Source organism: Sturnus vulgaris, chromosome 4 (assembly GCF_052056855.1).
Source record: "Sturnus vulgaris isolate bStuVul1 chromosome 4, bStuVul1.hap1, whole genome shotgun sequence".
In the NCBI taxonomy this organism is placed as follows: Eukaryota; Metazoa; Chordata; class Aves; order Passeriformes; family Sturnidae; genus Sturnus; species Sturnus vulgaris.
Window position 1 is genome coordinate 38,102,910 of NC_142246.1, and position 16,490 is coordinate 38,119,399.

The window sequence follows — 16,490 nt, forward strand, 5'->3', positions numbered from 1 at the left end:
GTTGGAAAAGACCTCTAAGATCATCGAGTCCAACCTTTAACCTATCTCTTCCAAGCCCACCACTAAATCATATTGCTGAGTGCCACATCTGCACATCTTTTAACTACCTGCAGGGACAGTGGCTCAACTGCTTCCCTGGGCAGTCTCTTCCAATGCTTGGCAACCCTTTCCGGGAAAAAAAAAAATTCCTACCATCCAGTCTAAACTTCCCTGGTACAACTTGAGGCCATTTCCTTTTTGTCCTATCACTTGTTAGCTGGGAGAAAAGACCATCTCCCACCTCAATACAGTCTCCTTTCAGGGAGTTGTAAAGGGTGATAAGGTCTCCTCTGAGCTTCCTTTTCTCCAGGCTAAACAGCCCCAGCTCCCTCAGATGTTCCTCAGTCAGATCTGTGATCCAGACCCTTCCCCAGCTCTGTTGCCCTTCTCTGAACATGCTCCAGCACCTCTGTGTAGAGAGGGGCCCAAAACTAAACACAGGATTTGAGATGTGGCTTCACTAGTGCTGTATCTTATCTAGCATGTTGTTTTGTAAGAATAATCATCTTGGCAAGGTGAGAGAATTTTCAGGAAAATGCATTTCTGCTCTTATAGGTCAGCAGATTTTTCTTTTGCCCTCGTTGCCCAATTTGAAGAACCCAGAAGAGAGTTCTAACACAGCCAGCATGTCTCTAAATTATGATTTAGTGTATTTAGGAAAGGATAATATATATAATGCTTAACTGTTTGCTAGTGATATATCACTATTGTGAATGTTCAAGAAGTCTTAAGGTGTTATTTATTTTCTGCCAAATCAAGAAATTGAACATTTCCATATAAAAATTGTTTTAAAAAGTGCTTTACTAAAGTTGAAAATCGAAAAATGTCTGCCAGTGGCGTGTGCACTTGCATTTCTCCTTGTCTTCGTAGGTTTGGATATCTTTGTTGAATATTTGAGAGTTCCTTATTATATATAGAAGAAACTCAATATAATTGTCTTAATTTTTTTGTCACTTCCATCAGTCTGAGCCCAAAATAACTATGTTTTTCAGCAATTTAAATAAACAGGGTCATTTCTGAATTGTCACAGATAATAAGGAGGGCATTTGACTCTATGTGGAATTCCTCATTTACATCTGTTTTTGAGCTATATGGAACCTATTCTCTTGTAAACTTTCAAGAAATACCCCAAAGACAAAACACAAAATAACAGGAATGTTTTTGAAGCAGAGATCATAGGTATTTGTGAGGGGGATAATTTCTTATAACTTAGTCACTGCACAAGTGGCTTAAAAAGTGTGACTCAGTGAAGATGATTGTTTTAAAGGGAGTGCAGAAAGAATGAGTGAAGTATTTGAAATTTTGAAAAAGAGATCAAGCTTTAGTGGGTTTGTTCCAGAGGAAGAACAGAGACTGGCAGATTCAATTTTATTTTTTTAGCACTTATTTTAGCTTATCAGTACCTAGAATACCAGGTACTATGTTATGAATCAGTATAATGGCATTTTCATGTCCTTTTTAGAAAAACTTTATTTGCAGCTGTGAGCAAAATGGAAATATGCAGTACTTTGTATCAGATGGTTGTAACCAGTGTCAGATGGTTATAAATTGGTATTAGATGTTTCTTTATCAGAACTTTTGTGTAGCATAGCTACAACCATTGCAGGGCAGTTAGAAACTCGGTGCTGACATCTCAGAGCTTTGTAATATGGAACACTAGGAACGGTGGTGCTTTTTTAAGAAGCCTGATAAAGAGGTGTCTTGCGGTGACTGTATGATGCCTGTATCCCCAAATCATCTGATCTGTTGGTGTTGAATATTAAATTCTGCAACTTTAAGACTGGTTCCAGGAGTAAAGGGGGGAGGGGGGGAGAAGAAGTGCAGAGTTTGTTATCAGAGACTGCACTGGCTCCCCCGCATTCCTGCTCACAGACTGTGTTGTCTGCGGTGGACAGTGAGAGAGAGCTCTCCTTTGCTCTTGGTTAGTTTTTCTGGCTAGCTGAGGAAGAGGAGCTGCCTGGATTGGTTTTTCTTCCCCCTTTTTCTGTTTTCCTGGAACTGTTTGAACCTGCTCTGGACTGAAAACCCAGAAGAGCACCGGGAGCTCACACCTGTGTCCCACCACGCCTGGCCTGGGCTGTGACATTCCCCAGCACCGGAGGGACTGAGAGCAGACTGAGAACAGACTGAGTGAGCCAGGCAGCCACGGAAAAAACTCTTCTAAATCTGCTGTTTCCTCGGAACAGCGAGAGGTTTTGCTGTTTGGTATTGTTAATTTTTGTGCTGGGAGGTGTGTTGCCTGTTGAATAAACAGTTTTTCTTTTTTCTACTTCTCTCCGAGGAAATTTTTTTTCCCCTAGCCGACTGGGGGAGGGACTGCTTGGATCTTTTTTTCCTAGAGGGACCCCATTCAGAGGTTTCCTCCTAAATTTGCCCTAAACCAGGACAAGAGGCTTTATACAATTGTCCTTGAGTCATGAGTACAAAGAGTTCTGAGCACTCGTGAGATGAGAATTTCTTGGGTAGAAGCTTCCTCCATACACATAGCCACCTTAATTATTGAAGCACTTCCTCACAAGTTAGAAACAAGACTAGACAATCAATGATGTTCAGGGATTTGAATCTAAATTTTTAATTACTTCTTTGGCCACCTACAGAAAAGCCTCCACTCTAGCCTTCTTACTGAAGTTGTAGATTCATGTGTCCAGATGGAGCTAGTGTTCAGGCAGATTCCTTTTGTGAACACCCAGCTGTTGTTACCCATTCTGCTTTTAATGCTATATAGTGAATCTTACATGCAAATACAGTCCCTGGGAAAAGAAACAAAAATTTGAGGTTCTTCTTTTTCAGACTGTTCCCATCAAGTTACTGAGGTGGGCTATTTCCTGTTTATTCTCTCATTTTAATTTATGATTTTCAGATTTCTAGCTGCACAGTGATTCATTTTTATGCTGAGGTTAAAAGGTGTTTATTCTCAGTAGATATATTGCATGGTAAGATGCATCAGCTTTTCTTGTTATGAATCCACAGCAGTGTGGATTCAAACCATCTATGACTGAGGAGGGTCTGTGTATGCACATGCAAATTTTGAATGCTGATCACTGAAGAGTTTAGGCAAAACCATAACCATTACCACTATTAATTTTAAACATTTATCTGGGCTCCATGTTAGCTGACAGTATCAGCTGAGTGTTTATGTGCTCTGCTTGTTCTCCTTCCTACTGTTACTGGAAATGGTGGTGCTGGGATTCTGCAATTATCTAGACCCACAACGCTTGTCAGTGAGAAATCCTGCTGTAGCAGGTGAGAAATTGTCATCTTTCAAAATACAGAAGTAAAGATACTCATGGTCTCTAGGTACCTTCAGGAATTGTGTGAAATATCAAAGGAGGCAGTATGAGTCATTCCTTTCTATGGCTCTGTCTGCCTTGGGTTATAACCTAGGCATTTGACCTGATTATTAGTATTTTAGTTAAAACTTTCAGATAATTTAGTTGTTTTTTTTCTCTCTGCATTGTCAAATATGAAGACTTTTAAGGCAAAGCTTACTTGCCTTTTAAAGTATTAAATTACTCATGGGAATTAAATGGCTCGTGGGATGCACAAAGCCTAGCTGAAGTTTTGGTAAATGGAAACAAAATTTGAAGTTGCTTGTTATTTTGCCCATCAGAAATTAATCAGAACATTACAAGAAGAAATAAACTTTAAGTCTGAAAACTTTGTCCTTAGCCTTTTTTCACCTTCCATTTTACTTGGAGTGGAAAGTAAGGAACATGTTAGAATGCACTCAAAAGATTGTGAAACAATGATAATTTACTCTGGTTTCTGCTGCAGTGCTACCACTAAGAATATTCCTATGTTATGGTTTGCGAGTCTTTATTTCCTATTACATTTCCTATAAAAATGATGCTCTGACTAATGTCAGTTTTCAGGAGTGCTAGCTATAAATTAGCTTACAGAAGGGATGATGGGAATCTTTTCTTAATTGCTTTCCCAAATTTGAATTACAAATAAATAAATAGATCCTTTTCTAATTATTGAATCAAGTTTTCGAATGTTAATTGCTTCCTTACCATGTGAGCAGAACAAATCCATACTAATCTATAAAAGTCAGCAGAAGTTCCTAATTGTGTTCCATTATTTTTTGACAGAGCAACTTACTTGCCATTTACAATGTAAGTTCTTAGAGAAATAGTAGATGTTAGAAAAAAATTTATACTTTTGATATGCTTTATGTGACAGTTATATTTTTCTGCTCATTGAAATTTAGTTAACATGATATTTCATGGTATTGTAGCCAGATACATGGACAAATATAAAGTAGGCATGCAGGCAAATAACCTATATCAAGTGCACTTTCCTGAATATTAGAAGCTGTATAAAGCTGAACATTATCAAGTTGTTGAAGCTAAGATCAGACCTGCATCTTTAGAAGCTTGTTGTATGTGACATTGTAGGAAGTTAGCTGGTACAGTAGTGAAGAGATGATTTCTGACAAAGCTTACATAAATGTATTTCTTATGTCTAGTCTCCTCTCCATAGTGCAAACCTTTACCTCTTTTCAATAGCAGTGTAATTGTACTTTAAAATTGGTATTTTCACTTCAATTATGGGGGGAAAAAGCCTCTAATTTTAATAAAGATGATATTTTAGTAAATGTTAATTGGATAAAAACTTGGATTGCTACCTGTTTTGTGTTGAAGACAATAGCTGTGAGGAATACATTAGTCCCGCTGGGGAATTTTGATGCTTGTGATGATTTTGGTGTGAATATTGTACTTTTTCAAAGCTGCTTATTTCGGCAGAAGTGGAAAGAAACATGCAGTGTTGTCTGTGCAAGTCTGCATACTTTTGAATGAGGTGGGGGAATGCCAGGTATGTTTTGTTAGGGGTAGCTAGAAGATGGACTGAAGAAGTAAAGACTTAGTGCCATGTATTTCTTGATACAAATGAGTTACATGCTTAGCAAAAATCTATGATACTTTTCCTGGAATAAATTTATGCATTTTCATAGTATTTTAAGATATTTAAGATGACTCCTTGTAGAGACCAGACCCATAGTCATATGTGTCCCTGCATTGTAAGGAGAGTACAGTTCTTCCCCAGCATGAAGGACTTCAGACTGTGGTTTTGAAAACTGTTTTTCTTGTGGTTCACCCTTTCTTTCTCATGAAAATTATTCATGTCAGTTCCAAGTATCAAGTAAAACAGATTCACAAGAAAGGCAAGCCATTTCCATGCTTTTGTAAATATAAATTTTTTTTAGGCCTTTCAAAGCTGGCGAAATCACTAATGCAATCTGATGTGGATGCTATGTACTTTATAACGTAGGATTGACTAGAGCATCTGATATTCAAAGAGAAAAAAGAGGAAGACCTACAATGGTTTTCATGGTTTCTAGCAATATTTCTTTGTATGTTCCTCTGGTATGTTGTTAGCCCAGGCAGACATTTACCTTTCAGTTAGTTCACTTTTTTTGCATTCCAAAAATCTGTGGTTTTTTATCAGTTTTTTCTCTGATCTCTCCATTGCCGTTTAATAAAAATGTTTCCAAGCATCTACATTCTTCTTCAAGTTCTGCATCAGTAAAACTTAGTTTGGTAACTAAGAAGGTTTCACAAAAAGGTGCTGGGAAAGGGAGGTCGTGTCACACGTAAGACAAGGAAAAAACACTTCTACAGAAGGCTCATAGGTGACAGAGAACAAGTTCAGTAGGTCATGGAGTGATAATGTGACTTAGTGTCAGTGGCAAGGCTGTGAGTGCTGAAGGGGCTTTTGAATGGAAGAATGGTCTTGTGATTTTGGGACCCATCGCTCTGTTGGCTTACTTGCCTTGCTTAGTGAGTATGTAACTCACCTGAGGGGATCAAAGGTTACATACAGGGCATGATAACCACTGAGTCAGCAGGTAGTAAAAGATTATGTTTCTTATATCAGTAAATACTGGAAGGCCTAGTTTCCATTTCATACCTATCTTCATATTGTCATAAAGACAAAGTAGGAAATTACCGTCTCTTGCTTGTAAAGTTGGATTCTGCCTGTAATGTTTTGCCAAAACCATATTTTATGGCTAGCTAAATTTGATGGAATTGTCAAAATATACCTTCAGAGTCCCAAGAACTTTTGAAATGAATGTAACCATTTCAGTGGGAATGGTTACACGATGTCCCCTGTTCATCCTTTTTCCTGAAACCTGTTTCCTTCTTGGTATTAAACTCAGCATCCTTATATGATTCCAGATTTCTGTTACTCATGTTTTGGTTTTTTTAAATTTCATTAACCTATTCTATTTTACAGAAGAGTTATCTGAAGATAGGCCGTATTCCAGTATTGCTACCTTAGTGTCTCCATCAGGGAACAGTCTGGGAAGAGGTGCTTGGAACAGTACCTTAAATGATTACTAGGGTTTGGCATCACATTCTGCCTGACTTAAAGCAGAGAAAGTATTTTAAATGGAATCTAAAATCTAAAGTAAATCGGGGAAGGATATGCTCTCTGTAATTTTGACTCCAACTCTAACCCTAGTTCAGTCTCTCTTTTTTATTGTTTTTGGTGCAGTTTCTTCCCATTCATGTAGAATTGCTGTAATCAGATTTATTCTGGATTACTTGTGGTGGTTTTATGGCTAGTTTGCTATAGAAATAAAAATGTATGGAAGAAAAATATACCTTTTTGCTGCAATTAGCAAAATACTTATTTTCTATCTGCATTGAGTTATTATTATACTAATGATTCAGTCACTTTTCTGCTTTGATGATAATATGATGTATTTGTTTTGCACAGTTGAATGTATTATTAAAAAAGAAAACTGAAAAAGTCACTGCTCAGACTATGTTTAATCACACTTAGCAGTACAACATCACGTGTCAAAACTGCAACTAATGATCAGCTCAGTTCTTGTTTTCTGGGTACATGCATGGTTGGCAGGCTTAGGTTAATATCCTCTGTCAGGTCACACAGAGATGTGCTTAAAAGATTACTTTTGATTGGGAAGAACAGAAGAAACATAAATTTTCTTTCAGAAAATATGTATGCAAATGTGTGTTCTCAGGCACATGGTGTGCTTGTTGGGAATGTCCTTTGCAGGGCTGAGAGCTGGACTTGATGGTACTTGTGGTCCCTTGCAAATCAATATTCTGTGATATTTATAAGCAGATGCAAGAGATGGGGAAAGAACATTTCTGAAATACAACTGAATACTGGACAGTAATATGCTAATGTGAAAAAGAATACAGGAAAACTGAATTCCAGTTGTTCATAGCTTTCTTGATTTAAAAACGGGTACCAATAGGGGTAAAAAAAAAGTCAATTTTGGAATACTTAGATTACTTGAAAGGACACCATGGAGATTGGAGAAGGGAGAAGTTGATTGTCTCTTGTGAGAGCTTAAATTGGCAGATGCTTTACTATATTATAGCCATGTAGGCATGGGTACTCCAGAAAAATGCAAATTTACTAGTAAGAAATAAACAGCATTATTTGGATCTTTCAGTATTATGGCCAGAAATCACTGTTTGTAGTTGGAATTGTACTTGAGAAATGAATATGGATAATGACTAAAGGACCAGCTAAAAAAGAGAAAACAAAAAGGAAACCACAAAGCAGAAATAGAAACCTAGAAGGAGGTAGAATTTATGTTTAAAGATGGAGCCACACAAATTTTAGTTTACTTTTTCTTCTACTGAAATCTCATCTGAGTAATAATTTCTCAGTAAATTCAGTGTCATTGTTCACTGTGTAACGTTGAGTAGGAGGAACCCAGTTGTGTCTTAGTAAGCACTTAAGGGAAACTGCTTTCAAGGTGGAAATATGATTATTTTGGAATTGCAGTCAGAGAGTGGCAATTGTTAAAAGAATACAGCAGGGAGTACTCACCTCAGTAATACAATAGCTGTGTTTCTTCCCGGATCATTTTAGTCCAGCACTGTACAAGCAGCAGCCAACCCCCTCCACATACTGGGTGGGTTTTATGTGTGGTGTTGCCTTAATTTCACATTCTAGATAACTGTTAACAACTTTCTAAAACTATTTTCAGCTTTAGATCCAGCTAAAGATCCATGTTTGAAGATGAAATGTAGTCGCCATAAAGTGTGTGTTGCACAGGATCAACAAACTGCAGTTTGCATTAGTCACCGAAGACTGACGCACAGGTAAATACTTCAAAAGTTAATCCTAGAGACATTTTTGTAGTGTTCATGACTGACTTGTAAACCATAAATCCATTATACTTAATTTAATTACTTAGCAACGTATGAGCAGGGTAGAAGTGGATTTTAGAAGTCATTATGTGTACATAATTTGATTATAATGTTTACTAATTGATTTTTTTGAACTAGAAGGTCTACATATTTAAATATTGAAAGCTGCTGGTACAAATGCATTTAGGGAAATACCTACTGTGCCAGTATCATATGGATAAAATTATTGTGATAGCATCCTACTGCTGCATAACTTTGACATCACTTCTTACATGAAGCTAGAGAACTCATCACTGTGTGCTGAAGTGTAGGTAACAGCTTGATACAGTATAAGTCGTTTGAGATTAGTGGTGTTTTTTCCCCTCTTTTTTTTTTTCCTTCTGTGCATTCTGATTTTCTATGCATGCTGGACTGGTTAAATGTAAGGAGAAAATATATAACAAATTCATGTATTTTTGTGGCTTTACCTGAGGCAGAAATACGAATATGAAGGACCTGAACCATACACTTAGTTGTGTGCTAAGGAGATAGAGTCAAATTGCATTTTCGACTTGAGATTGTTCTTTTTTCTACACTTCACTGTGGGAAACAGGACACTGTAGAATGGCTAAATTTCAATAAATTGATTTAAGTAAGTGTCTGTTAAAGTACTTTGCTCAGTACGGGCTGACAAAAGCTGAGGAAAATAAGACTTCCTTGTGTGTTAGAAGAGGATCATTTCAAGTACAGTTTAATGAATGATGCAAGGAATGTTCTTCTGAGTGTCTAGTTTTGTTAAATACGTCTATCTGGAGCTTTTCAAACAAGCAGGATAGTACATAGTGGAAGGAAAAGTTTAAACTGTTCTCAATCTGCAGTTGTACTTAATTAACGAAAAACAGTATTTGTGGAGTTACACTGTTTATGTTAACAATTTCAGTGTAGAGCTAGACATTTTAGTTTGATAAGATACTATATATGGTGCAAGAATTATTATCAGACAAAGGTAGGTAGCCTGATTTCAACTGAAGTGTCACGAATATATGAGTGTTAACTGTGAAGAGACAACATAATAATTCAAAATTCTGAGGTATTACATGTCATGGAAAACAATGAAAATAATTACATTTCCTAGTTAAGTATACATGCAGTAGGTGACAACTGAAAACTCTTTTAGATTAGATGAATATGCGTGCTCTTGTTGAATTGAGAAACTTTTTGACATCAGCCTTCATCCCTGTATTACTCATCTCACAGTTCTTGGTACTCTTTTAGAAAGACAAAACTTGCCTGAATATAATGCAGTCAATAATGGGAAACTTTGGAAAGGCAGCAACCTGGTGATTGTAAAAAGCACTGTAAATCTAGTCTTGTAAGGTAGATGGAGCAATTTTCTACCTACCTGTGCTGAGCCCAGACAGGGTTTTCCCAAGTTTAGATCTCCCTATTTCCCCAGATTACCACATACAAGGAGAAATCATTTGCTTTGTCCTTTCTTTCTAAAAAGGTTTTTCTTCATGCAGTTTCTGACCTTTTTGTGACATGGTGGGATTATAATATGAATATCATAAACACAAGAAGTCATGTCTGCTGGATCTCTTTATCACTACTGATTTTCTTTGCCCAACATGTTATTCTTTCAGTTTTATCTGCAGTTTGCATTCTGATTATTAGTAGGGCCATCTGTTTCTCAGAATTCTCAAAGGACTAGTCCACTCTGTATGAGTCTTGGTAAAAATTAGATGAGAAAGCATAACTTGACTGTTGATAATATAACCTATCTACCACTATCCATTTCTAATATAGTATTTGTGTGTAATCTGTTGTGAATAAACATCTACAAAATTCTATCCCAGTAATCCTTCATTTTGCTTAGTCTGTGTGTGTGCACATGTGGAGTTCTTCTAGGATAAGATAGTGTCAATAATTAAGGCAGTTGGGGATGTTTTCTGAAAAAATAGTTGAGACCTTTTTTATGAATTACTAGGAACTCTTTATGAAGAACTTGCCTGTGGCTTAATTGCACAAAAGGAAAGACACACTCTGAGGAATTAAGCAGGGAGAGAACCACTTTATTTACATTACATGTTTATTTATAGAATTTTATCAATAACCATGGATTGGACAGTGAGGATAGTTTCTCCTGACCCCATAGGTCCCATTACCAGTCCATTAAAGCTTTCTTCCTCCAAAGAGGAATGCAAACAATCATTATTTACAAGAAAGAGTGTAAGAAAGTGTAAAAGAATCTATCAACAGTCAAAAAGCTAAAACACCAAAACAACACTTGCCCATATATTTTAACTTGAACATAACTGCTGTATAAATCCATAGATGTTCCAGAGATTTTTCCCAAGACTCTTGCACAGGAAAAGTAATTTAAAAGTATGTGAGTTGATACAGTGGCAAAGATAATCTCCAAGAGACTGTCAGGGGAGAGGAGACTTTGCACACTTCCAAGATAAATAAAAAGTTTATGGGCACCTTTGGGCTACCCTCAGGTAAAGAGGCATGAAATACAGTTACAGCTGAATAGATTTTTCTGTAGTGTCATCAAGTTGATGTGCTCTGATTTATAGTTGAATTCTCTATTACTAGAAACAGCATTCCCAAGCAGCCCTATTACCTAGTTCATAATTTTCTGTTTATAAATTCTGTTACTTTCTTTAGGTAATAGTATAAACAGAGAAGTTGCTAATCAGTGAAGACTGATAATTGTATCAAAGGGAGGACTCAATTTAGTAATTGCTTTTGCTGTTTGTAAGAAAATAACTTGCAGGAAGAACACATAGGCATAGACATTGTTATTCAGTCCATGCTGTCCTAGGTGTTCTTCTCTGTACAGTACAATCTTCAAACTATTGTAGCCCAGTTTGGATTACTGAGGGCCCCTAAGTAGTCCAGATCAGTACCACACAGTGAAGCATAGGTGGATATCCCAGCCACCTGCAAGATTGTAGTGATGTGATATGACAAGGTCCCAACAGGATTAATTAATGTGACAGCACACTTTAGTGATGATTCTATCCGGGCTTTCAGAAGTACTAAAATTTCTATTAGCTTGGGGACTCAGTAGTGTGATCTTGCTGCAGTGTGCTTGCATTTGTATGGTTTAAAAACCAGCTACTGTGTCTCACTGTCCTTTTTATGGACTTGTGGATCAGGCAAGCCTATGGTTTTGCTCATTCCTCAGTTTCCATGGCAGCTGAGATCATGGTCTCCCCTCAGTCTCCTCTCAAGGCTCATTTCCTTTTCTGGTAGACTGCCAAGATGGCAAGTCCTCTTCTAGCACACTCCTGCAGGGCCACAGCACAAGAGCTTCCTTTATGTGCTGTCCTGGAAAGACTGAATAGCATTTGACAAAAAGATGAAATAGGTGTTGTAGATCATTGGTCATGAGAATAGTTGTAAGTCCCAGGACTCTGAAAACACAGGGACATACTTAAAGGAGCAAGGATTTTGTTGGTAGCAGGTAACAGCATTTGCATCTCTGCTAACTTTAACTGTGTTGGAAGCTGTGTTCTGTGTGCTACACCCTTAGCTCTGTGCTGTGAAAGGAAGATAACATACTAGAGGGGAAAACATGCAGGCTATGTATATAAATGTAGTTCACATTATTCCCATGTGGATTGCTGTGAAAAGGGAGTATGTGCTGGCACTAGAATGCATCACAAACGGGTAATTCAAACTATAGTGTAAAGTAGAATTTTCATTGATTCTTTGAAATTCAGGAATTTGTCATTAACTTTTCCTTTTGGCTGAATGGTGTTTTGCCATCCCATTGTGCTTTCCAGTTTATCTTTTTTGGTTAAGTGAAAAGGCTTTATGGAGAAAAAAACCTCGAAAGGGTCTACATGATATAATGAAATGCTTAGGACTATACCTTATTCAGTTACAAATACAACTTGCAGAATGTGAAATACAATATTGCTTATACTGGGATGTGTTGATGTGAGTGTTACGGTGACAGGCAGGATATTCATCACACTGAGAGAAATTGTCCACTCATCTTAGATTCCAATCTCTTCATTCTCAGGCGATTTAGTTATTAGCATCTCTGGCAACTGTGAGTTCACCCCTATGAGCTTGGGGAAGAGGAAAGAAGTTATGTGAGTGTTCCACCAGAAGATCATGGGACAGGAATAAAAAGGGATGAGTCAGAGGAGAGGGCTGTAGGTGGTAATGGACGTTTCATAATGCCCGCAATGGAATGTGTGCTTTTTGTCTATTTAGTGCAGCAGGTGGTAGAGGTAAATTCTTAAATCTCCATGTTCTTCTTGTTACCACTTTGGAGTGAGGAAAGAAAGGATATGTGCAGACACAACGACATGCAGGAGCTCATTAAGGCCATGCAAGCTGGAGACTAACCAGGCTTAGAAAACTGGAACAGTTAGTCCAGTGGTGACCTATCCTAGATGTACAGATTCTGATTAATAATGTGTTAACTTTCTTTTAGATTTGAAACAGACAATTATCTTATTGACACATGCTGTAATTTTCACTAAGACTGACATTCTGTGAATAACAGGCTGCAGTACTAAACTAAGCAGTATATAGGTGAAGTTCTAAGCCACTAGGTTAGCTGCAGATGAAGAGCAGGAAAACATGAAAAAATGAGGAAGAGTTGCTACCCAGCAGAGAATTTTAATGTATGCATAACAGTAAACATGGGGCAGTGCCTGTGGTTTCAGGTGAATTACTTTTATTGGAATCCTTTTTGTACTCCATGTTTGTCAGAAATATCTAAGCCTAACACTTAAAGGTGAAAGAACGAAGAGATGCAGGCTCTGTCTTCTTCAAATGTTTCTCTTTGCTTTTATCTCAAATCAGCTGCAGGAGACAGTTTATAAAGGAGATGAATTCAGTTGAGACCTAGTTATTGTACAGCCCATTCCTGGAAACGAGTGAAGAATCTCTCAACATGATTTGTCTAAAAGTTCTGAAAATTAGGAAATTGTGAAACTGTTTTGGGCCAAAAATCGCATTTCAAGTAAATCTCAGTGTCTTTGATATATTAGAACCTCATGACTAATCTTGTACTTACTCATTGATCCTAGTGGAATCTGATAAAAACCAGTCTCTTTTTCTTCTTCCATAAGTAGAAGAAATGTACTGTGTAAAATTGATTGGATACATTTAATCAATCAATGCTTGGAGGCATTAAATTATTCAGTGCATTGAAGGTGTGTGCAGTTTTCCTAGGCAGATGTAGATCTATCTCTTTTATGAATTCCCCACAAGACATAATGCCTGCTGCCCCCACTGTGAAGGTCCTGCTATAATCTTATAGTTTGTTTATGTGAATTGTGCAGATGAGCACAATGGCTCCCTGCTATGGCAGAAATAGATTGCATTTGTCTCTGCCATAGCATATTAAGATGGAATAACAGTGTTTAAAGACCTGACAGCACTTACCTGTGTAATGATATCGAACTACCTATTTCTTCAGATTTTTTACCTTCTCCAATCATTTATTCTTAGTTTTCAGAGCAGAAAGCAGTAGTAGCTGGTTCTCAGTAAATATTAACTAAGCCACAGATTCTGGTGGTACTAGCAATTCTAAAAAGAATGTCGCTCCATTTTATTAAAGTAAAGGTTAAGGTAGAGTGGTGACTTTTTTCATGGTAAAAACATTTCAGATGTTGATCACCTGGAAAATAATGAGAGTTCACCAGTCATGAATAGAGAGTCACAATAAGAAAGCATTTCTCTAAGTTTAAAGTAAGAAATAAAAAAAAAATCACAGCAGGCTCTTCATCTATTTGAGCTTCACAAGGCAGGTTCCAGAGAAGTGTGCAGACTGGACATCTGTGAGGTGCACAGCTGGGTGGAGGTGAGCAGTATAGAAGGCATAATTATACAGAATTCACTGTCTAAGCGTCAGTGACTCTTCAGAGTTCTGTGAAATGAAGTTAGATTTAGTGACAATGGTTCCCTGCCCCAAGCCTGTGTGGAGTAGGACCTGAATTGAGGGATTAATAAAAATTCTGTAATGTTTCTGCCTATGGGTGCAGTCAGCAAGTTACAAGAGTTTCACTATTAGAGTGTATTAAAGAGTGTCACTTTATTGCAGACTCACAAAAACTGATAGTGGTAAATATGTTGCATCACCTAATCTAGTTTATTATAGTAGAGGAGTTGGATAGCTTTATAGATTTTGTGGTGGCATTTAATCTTGTTACAACTCCTTTCAGAGTTTTAGTTCAAATGACATCTTGAAGTGCTCATTTGGTTTGGTTCAAGTTATTGGTCATCTAGACCATTATCTTGCCTTGGACTCTGTCCTCTTCCAGTTTTCTGAAGAATATGGAAATTCAGTCTAAATACATTTCAGATAATCTACCTCATATGAAATTCTTCCCTGTGTTTGGTCACCTTAGTATTTTAACTTGAAGAAAATGTTCCATCTCAACTTGGAAGTGATGACTGTTGGGCCTTGAATGGAGCACGATGAGGATTGGCCTGGATGATGTGACAGAAGCTCAGAGTAACACTGTGAAAGACAGCCAAAACCTTTTCTGTTTCTATTTGTGCATGGCTGAGTTTATGCTCCCAAGCAGAAAAGGTGGAGAAGTCAAAATATGTGAGAGGTTTACTTATGCCTGTATGTGAGAAAAATTCACATATATATAATGCATACATATACATATGTATGTGCACATATATATATATGAATGTATATGTACACATGCATATGTATTCTTTTTGTTTCTATTGTATGTATATCTGTGTCCTAGATTTCCAAAACATCAGACTTTTGAACCTGATATATTTATTTTGCTATCTCCACTCCTTTGCAACAAAGGAAAGAGAGGTTTTAATTTAGACTTGTTGCCACTAAATTTCTGATTAGAAAAAAAAAAAGGTGTTATTGCAAATCTGTAGTTGTATTAAAGTAGTCTGAGCAGTTTTGAAAATAAATCTATTAGAGCTGTTTTGTAAGATTTTCTCATTTGGTTAGAAAAAAAGGAAAAGAAGCAGAGAAGAAGGAACAGTATAGTTTTGTAGCTTTCCTGTAATTTTAGGTGCTGCAATGTTTTATTATTTAAAGAAAACCCCAACAAAACAAACAAGCTTTCAAAAAACTGAAGGAAAACAAAGGACTTGCTTTGGTGAGATTTTGTGAAAGTTGCAAACACCACTATTTAGGATGTCATCATTTCACATGATAATGCTGCTGAAGAAGGCCAGCTGGTGCAGTTAAGTCCCTTATTGGAAATTTTAGTCTGATTCATTACTGTGATTTGTAGATGTACACAGAATCACTTAATCATTCTTATCCTCCAAGCTCTATTGAATCTACTGAAGCCTTTCTGGTTCTTTGCATAATTTGTGCCGCCAGTCTGCCAGCTTGGCAGTGTTTCAAGCTTGTTGTATTATCTGTGTTTGTTTGCACAGGAAGTGATGCTGCACGTAGGCTGAATTTACAGTAATTCTTTTGTAATAGGCTAATGAGCAACACTACTTCATTCACAATACTAACATTATATAGCTTTGATTAGACCAATTATTGTGTAACTATGCCATTGTGATCATACTTGCTCTCTACAAAGTACTGAAAAGGAAATTTGCTTAGCAGTAGCATAGTTGAACTTGCTGAGAAAATAATTTGGACTTTTATGTGCTTAAAAGACGTGAAAATTTGAATATGTTGGAAGTTTTTATATGCTATGCAATTTAATTTATTAAAGTGAGAAAAATGAAGCTTCTTTTTTTACTCTCCATTTCATTGCATTGGGGAGGAAAAAAGGCGACTAACACTGCATCATAAATTCTGCATCTGTTGTGAAGGCCTGTTAATTCCTTGGTGAGCTTGTGTGTCCTCCATTCATGTTAGTAGGGTTTATGGGTACACAGCTAGAGGAAGACAGGATCCTCTCATGGAATTCCTTCTCTCTCTGTATAGAGCTTTAGCTATGAATAGTGGAAGACACCTGTGACGATTGCATTGTATATTGAAGTATCAGTGTTGTCCCTATCAGCCCTACTATTTATTAAGGTTGTTACTAAGCCATACAGTATTTATACTTTTTTTTTCTTTCTTTCTTTTTTGTTTTGTTTTGTTTAGTTTGTTTTTGTTTTTTATTTGTTATTTTTTGTGGGTTATTTTAGTATGTAAAGCAGACTTTAAATAAAAGACACCTAAGCAGAGCCTTTGTGTTCCATTTGTTAGCAGAACAGGAATTGTCCACTATACTTTCCCCATTCAAAAATGTGTGAGATGCTTTTTTTTAAGAAAAATGTGGAGCCCTATGCTAGACTAAATCATATGGATTAAATCATATTCCATTAATTTAATAAGTCTTGGACTGCCTAATTTTCTACCTGCAAGAA

At 36.9% G+C, this 16,490-nt stretch overlaps 1 protein-coding gene across 3 annotated transcripts in view; it reads left to right on the forward strand.

Annotated features, from left to right (window-relative positions):
- The window catches only part of SPOCK3 (SPARC (osteonectin), cwcv and kazal like domains proteoglycan 3), a 164,080-nt gene that overhangs the window by 66,356 nt on the left and 81,234 nt on the right, over positions 1–16,490 (forward strand). For 2 of the 3 annotated variants that reach the window (XM_014878569.2, XM_088163625.1), the window contains exon 3: positions 8,015–8,129. The exons of the other annotated variant lie outside the window; for it this stretch is intronic. In XM_014878569.2, coding sequence (XP_014734055.2) covers positions 8,015–8,129 — 115 coding nt within the window. The remainder of the gene's footprint in view (positions 1–8,014; positions 8,130–16,490) is intronic. 3 annotated transcript variants of the gene reach the window in all.